The sequence below is a fragment of the Prionailurus bengalensis genome, chromosome E2, assembly GCF_016509475.1.
Source record: "Prionailurus bengalensis isolate Pbe53 chromosome E2, Fcat_Pben_1.1_paternal_pri, whole genome shotgun sequence".
NCBI lineage: Eukaryota > Metazoa > Chordata > Mammalia > Carnivora > Felidae > Prionailurus > Prionailurus bengalensis.
In genome coordinates, this window is record NC_057352.1 from 49,768,817 (window position 1) to 49,775,749 (window position 6,933).

General features: G+C 53.1%; 1 protein-coding gene across 1 annotated transcript in view; it reads right to left on the minus strand.

The window, feature by feature from the left end:
• FA2H (fatty acid 2-hydroxylase) overlaps positions 1–6,694 on the minus strand; it is a 54,784-nt gene extending 48,090 nt beyond the window's left edge. Inside the window, exon 1 of the mRNA XM_043599676.1 lies at positions 6,364–6,694. Within this exon, the coding sequence (XP_043455611.1) occupies positions 6,364–6,633 (270 nt within the window). The 5' untranslated portion in view covers positions 6,634–6,694. The remainder of the gene's footprint in view (positions 1–6,363) is intronic.
• Positions 6,695–6,933: the final 239 nt, after the last annotated feature.

Consider the following 6,933-nt stretch of genomic DNA (forward strand, 5'->3'; position numbering starts at 1 on the left):
TGAAGTATCTTGTGTGTGCTAATATTACCACTTTCCTTTCATTTTCATTTTCTTTTTTTAGTTTATTTAGTGAGAGAGAGAGAGAGAGAGAGAGAGAGAGAGAGAGAAAACGAGCATGCACAAGTGGGGGAGGGGCAGAGAGAGAGGGAGAGAGAGAATCTCAAGCAGGCGCCACGCTGTCAGCATGGAGCCCAATGTGGGGCTCAAGCCCACGAACCACGCAATCATGCATGACCTGAGCCCAGATCAAGAGTCAGACAGTCGAACGACTGAGTCACCCAGGCGCCGCCCCCACCTCCCCGCCCCCACCGCCCGCTTTCCTTTTCAATAGTGCACCTGCCTCAATTTTCCAAGCAGCACAGTCATTCATTTATTCAAACATTGATTAGTTTCTGTTGGCATTCGTCAGTGTGCTACTGTGTCCTAAAGAAACCCAGATGAATCAGACGAGTTCAGTTCTGGGGATGGGGGTATACAGTTTAGTTGAGGAGATAAGACACATAGTGAAAATACAGTAAATGAGGAAGAACATCACGAGCGCTGTAACACAGGTACGGGCAAAGTGCGGGGAGCTCTGTGGAAGCAGCAGCATTGGAACCGGACTTAAACCGGGTGGCGGTGAGGAGCCCGCGAGGGCTTAGGAATCCTGCTGTAACATGAAAAGGTCCCAGGCGGTAGGGTGTGGGAAGTACTGGCAGGGAGAGGCCTGCCTGGGAGATTTTGCTGTAAGGATGAGCGGAGCGGGGCTCTGGCCAAAGTAGGGGAGTCGTGGGGAGACATCCTGGAAGGAAGACCAGGAAATTCATGCGGATCAGTGTGTGGTCTGTGCAAGCCATCCACTCTGTCCTTCTAGTTAGTCCCCGTTTCCCCCCCTTCTACGGCCCTGGATTCTCTAGGACAGAATGGGGATAGTTGCTGTTCAGAGGAAGGAAAACACAGATAATCTCCCGTGACATAGTGTCGAGGGGAAGCAGCCATCCAGCAGAGTGCACGTTGTATGATTCCATTTCAACTTTGCAAATGTTTCTTTGAACTGAGGAGCAAGAGAAATGAGCAACGGAGACTGAGAAGTAACAACCAGGGAGGGGGGTACAGGTGGCGAGGTAGGTAGAGTAACCCCCCTCCCCAGTCTGTGTCCCAATACCTGGAACCTGTGGATATGTTACCTTACATGGCAAAAGGGACTTCACAGATATGATTAAATTTAGGACCTTGAGATGGGGAGGTTTTCTGGATGATTCTGGTGGGCTTAGTGTGATCACAAGGGTCCTTAGAAGTAAAATATGGAGGCACGAGAGTCAGAGAAGAGACATGAGAGCAAAGCTTGGGGCAATGCAATTGCTGGGAGGGGGCCACGAGCCAGGGAATACCAGCAGCTTCTAAAAGCTGGGAAAGGTAAGAAAATGGATTCTTCCCTCGAATCTTCAGAAGGAAATCTGCCCTACTGACTTATTTTTGACTTCTGAACTCTAAACTGTGACAGAATGCATTCGTGTTGCTTTAAGTCACGGAGTTTATGGCAATTTGTTACAGCAGCCACAGGAAATGATAGTGGAAAACGAAAGGGTGTGGTCTCGGGAAGCCCATGAAGAAAGCGTATCAAGGAAGGAATTTGGTGACCACATCAAAAGTTGCTGCCAGGCCAGGTGAGGCAAGGTGCAAACTGGTGACCGGCTTTAGTGAGGCGAAGGTCCCGATGACCTCGACAAGGGCAGTTTCGGCGGCGGGGTGGGAACTCTGAGTCCTCCTGCACTCAGATATCCTACCCAGTGATTTACTCAAGCCCTGGAGCTCTGAATGGCCAGCCTCCAAAGGCTGGCAGAACCACACGAGGCAGAGTCCGAGGACTTCTCAGCCGCTCAGAGATGGGTGCACCCTGTGGCATTAGGACACGGCACCCAGAGATGCTCAGACATCCGGGTTACCTGACAACAGTGGCTGGGGCATCCGTGTGTGTAAGATGGGGAGGTAGGAACCACCCTTTCCCAGTTTTTAGCCTCTTGACGGCAGGTTCAGAGGGAGGGGAGGATCCTGGCTGGACTGTCATAAAAGCTGTAGCTCTCTCACTAGAAAAAGGCACAGAGGTGCCTGGGTGGCGCAGTCGGTTAAGCGTCCGACTTCAGCCAGGTCACGATCTCGCGGTCCGTGAGTTCGAGCCCCGCATCAGGCTCTGGGCTGATGGCTCGGAGCCTGGAGCCTGTTTCCGATTCTGTGTCTCCCTCTCTCTCTGCCCCTCCCCCGTTCATGCTCTGTCTCTCTCTGTCCCAAAAATAAACAAAAAACGTTGAAAAAAAATTAAAAAAAAAAAAGAAAAAGAAAAAGGCACAACCATGTATATACTTTACACACAAATTCATCTCTTTCACCAGTCCCAGAAAATGACCCACAGAACCCCAGGTGCCTCGGTGGCTCAGTCTGTTAAACATCTGACTCTTGATTTCGGCTCAGGTCACGATCTCATGGTTTGTGAAATCGAGTCCTGAGTTGGGCTCTGCGCTGACAGCATGGAACCTGCTTGGGATTCTCTTTCCCCTCTCCCTTCCCCTGTTGTCTCTCAAAATAAATTAATTAATTTTTTTTAAAAAAGGAGAAGCTATTCTTTGGATGTTTTCCGAAGCGTGATATCCACTCCACTGATGGTACCCAAGATGATTTTAGGGATGAGCCTTTCCTACCTTAATAGCTCTCTATTTTAAATAGCATGTAAAACTTGTGATTTCACTGGTATTATTGCTTAGGGTGAGTAAATGGTAAAATAAAAAGTGAGTCTACTTAAATATTACATATAATAGTTTGAGGGGTATACGAATTCAGAAAAAAAAAACAAAACTTGACAGTGATTCATGGATGACCCAAGTCTGGGAAACACAGTATCTATGATCTTGGGAGGAGATGTGAACCCAAAGTTCCTTCCTTTCCTATTTATTCCTTTTAAATGCTGGTTGCAGCTCAGTAAATGGACCTCATGTGCTGCTAACAACATGAGCTCCAGTTGGAAGAGCACTGCTCGTATCTCAGCTTGGACTGAGCAGCTTGACCCTGTTAGCCCCTGAGGGCCCAGGAGGAGAAGGGGGCCTGACTTCTCTGCTCAGCCATAGCTCTGTCACTTGCTCAGGGCAGGCAGCTCAGCTTTCTCAAGTCCAAGACCACGGCCACAGCAGACTTTGTTTCATCCCCACAGTATGTTGGCTCAAACGAGTTTGACTTGTTTTGTGTGTGTGTGTGTGTGTGTGTGTGTGTGTGTGTGTGTGCCTTTGCGTGAGTGCGAATGTGTGTGTCAGAGTACATACGGGTGTGTGAAGGGCTGTGTGGCAAATTGGGGAACAGGGGAAACCAAAGGGACCGGGACTTCTCCCTGGAGATTTCACAGCAGAGCCCCAGGACGCTCTCCTTCAAGGACCCCTCCAAGGGGCACGATTCAGAAATGAACTCCAAACAAACAGCTGGGTCATGACATTTCCTTTCCCATCACCCCACCTGGTCCTCACATTACAGAAGCTAGGCTCTGAGCTCAACAGAAGTCAGCATCCATGGCCTGGCAAGAGGAGAGAAGGGAGGTGAAGAAAGTGATATGGGGGGTGCTTGAAGGGCTTAGCCAGAAAAAACAACAGAAAGTCTCCGTTCAGGCTTTAAGAAGAGGGCTTCTCTCAGTACAGGCACAGGTACATTCCAGATCTCTCCTCTGACTACCTTTCTCCCTCAGTTTAAAGACAACATTATACTAGTCTCCAGGATAGAAATCTACAGACAGAAGCCGACAGGCCACTGCAGTATGGGGTAAGTACGGCTCCTGGTCAAGTTTGACCATGGGTTTGTGATGCGAACGTGACAACCACTACACTACGGAAACTGAGCCACGGGTTTTTAGGTGTGTTATTAGTTTTTAGGTTTTTTTTCCCACATCCTCAGACTGGGGCCCAGATATAAAGATGCCTGCAACATGGCCACATTGGGACCCTTGGGGTAACAGGGGAGTGCAGGGGTAGGAATCAAATTTGGTCGCTGTCTTCTCTGAGTCCTCCCTGAGGGTGAGGTAGGGCGAAGCAAAGCAAAAGCATGGGGGGTGGGGCCATCTAGGGCAGCTGTTGGGGAAGGGGGGTGGGTTGGGAGTTTGGAGGGTGGCTCCCAGTAGCCATCACAAGCCTGGAAGTCTCTAGTATTCCGGTCCCAACCTCTCATTTCCTGCACTCAGCTTCAGTTGTATCCACGGCTAAACCTCTGCCCCTTCAGGACCTGGCACCGAACGCCAACTTCCAAGATTCAGCTGGGCTCCCACTGCAGAACGCTGAGCCCTGGTGCTTTACCTATGAAATCTCTCCAATTCAACCCCGTTCTGCCCTTGGTCACAGCCACCATCGTGCCTTCTCCTCTTGCCCAGTCCACGCGGTGGCCTCCTGCCTGGCCTCCTCACACCCACTTGGGCTCCCTGGATTCCTTTTTGACACTGTAGCCAGGGCGATCTTCCAAAGATGCAAATCTGACCACACCACACCCCTTCCTGAATCCCTTCCCCGGCTTTTTTTTTTTTTTTAATTTTTTTTTCAACGTTTTTATTTATTTTTGGGACAGAGAGAGACAGAGCATGAACGGGCGAGGGGCAGAGAGAGAGGGAGGCACAGAATCGGAAGCTGGCTCCAGGCTCCGAGCCATCAGCCCAGAGCCTGACGCGGGGCTCGAACTCACGGACCGCGAGATCGTGACCTGGCTGAAGTCGGACGCTCAACCGACTGCGTCACCCAGGCGCCCCCCGGCTTTCTGTCATTTCTTAGAATCAAGTCCCAAATCCTGCCCACAACCTAGGAGGCCCTGCATGATGTAGCCCTGGCTGACCTCTGGCCTCCTCCCCCTTCTCTCTCCATGCCCGCCAGCCTCTGGCCACACTGGATTTATTTCTGTCCCTTGACTGCTGAGCCCTTACCCTTCAAAGCCTTCTTGGCACATGCTGTTCCCTCTGTCTGGAATGCTCTTCCCTCCACACGTCACCAGGCTAATACCCTATTTATGGGTAGCTCTCAGTCCAAATGTTACTTTCTCAAGAAAGCTCTCCTTCAACTTCTCACCTCCAAATCCATATTCTGATAGCACTAGGTAATTAATTACTATGCAGTTAGTATGTTCCCTCATTAGCCTGTTTGCTCTACGAAGACTGTATTGGTGCGGATGACTGGCGCCTCCCCAGGCCTACCCAGCTCAATGCTGATAACCATCAAGGGACCAAGCCAGTGAGCGAAGAAGTGACTGAAGTATTAAACAAGGTGGTCCGGTGCAGAGCCGCCAGGAACAGTGAGAGGCAAGTCCTTTTATCCAAAGATCTAAAAGCATTTGCTGGGCCCACCCTGAAAGCAAGAGCTAGAAGCAGGGAGCGGCTGTCAGCGTAATGCCCAAGCACGATGGCCCCGCTGTCACCAGTCCTACAGCTGAACCTGGGGAAGGCCCAAGGAGGCAGTTTGCCTCTGGCTCGGCCTACCTGCAGCCCTGTGGATAGGGGCCATCTCCCATATCCTGAGATCCTTGGGATGGAGATGGAATCGATTTTGCAGCCAGGTACATTTGGCTTTGGCGCTAACTAGCTCTTTGACTTTGGGCAAATTACAGAGCCTGCTCGAGCCTCAGTTTCCACATCGTAAAATAGGAATAACAAATCTACCCCAGGATCAGTTGGAGGTTTAACTACCGTAAAGAGGCTGTACCGCATGGCAGCATGCTGTTCACGGTGCTAATCCCCCTCCTCTAAAAAACTAGCTTAGTCTTGTCATTTCGATCTTTTGGACCCCCATGCCAGCATGCAAGACAAGCAATACTGAGGGATGGAAGGACATAGTCCACCCCGGACACTGCCCTAACCTCTAGCGATCCAGGGAAGCCCTAGTGCCGGATAGGGCAGCACCAGGAAATCCAAACTGGCTGAGAAGGGTAACGGATCCGTAACTTTTGGAAGCAGGAGCAGGGTGAGGTGGGGAAGGGAGCACAGGTGAGGATGAAGCAATTATTCAACAGAAGTGAAGGACGGATGCAAAGGGGAAGAGGCTGATAAGGGAACAGGAAAGAAAGGAAAGATTGAGAATGTGCGTGGCTGGTAAAAGGTGATCCAAATTGTCAGATGGCAGAGGCGGCAGAAGGAACAAGTAGGAAGGAGGGAGCAGATAGAAGCCGGTCAGGGGAAATGCTGGAGAGCAAGGGCAAGTCCTGCTGAGGGGGACCGGTCGTGACCTGTTACCTGGAGAGAAGGGGGAAGCGAAGGTGAGGGCGGAGGCTGTCACCTTGGGTCCTCCTAGAGGGCAGGTGAACCTGGCTTGCCGGCGAGGGGAGAGTGGGGGAGGGGGGAAGGCGAGTAGAGGGGTGCGACCCCGGGCCGGGCTGTACCTGAGGGTCTCCTTGCAGCTCCCCCACGTAGTACTGCTCGAGCCAGCGGCGCGCGTTGGCCGAGTGCCGGTGCGGCGGCCCGTCCAGGTCGGCGCTAACATCCTCTCCAGCCCGCGCCCGCAGCAGCTGCTCGCCCCCCGGGTGGTGCCGCACGAAGCCAGTGAGGTCGTAGAGGCGGGCCCCGCAGCGGACCCAGCAGTCGCCGGCCGCCAGGCGCCGCTGGACCTCGGCGGGTGAGAAGGAGGCGGCGGGGGGCGGAGCGGGGGCCATGGCGGGAGAGCGGAGCTCGCAGCTGGAAGCCCGGGCTTCTGCTCGGCGGCAGCCCAGCTTGCTTCTAACATCCCCGGAGCCGCGGCCGCCTTGACGGGCCGGCCGCCACCGCACCTGCTCATTTGCATGCCGCTCTCCTATTGGCCGCTCGGCCGGACGCTGCTCGAGCCCGGAGGCGCCCTCTTCCCCATTGGCCCGCAGGAAGCTTGGGCGACGAGTGCGGGGCTGGCCACCCGCTGCGGGGGGAGGGGGGGGGGGCAGCCAGGTGGCCCCGGGCAGGTAGAGGGCGCGCCAGCCAGG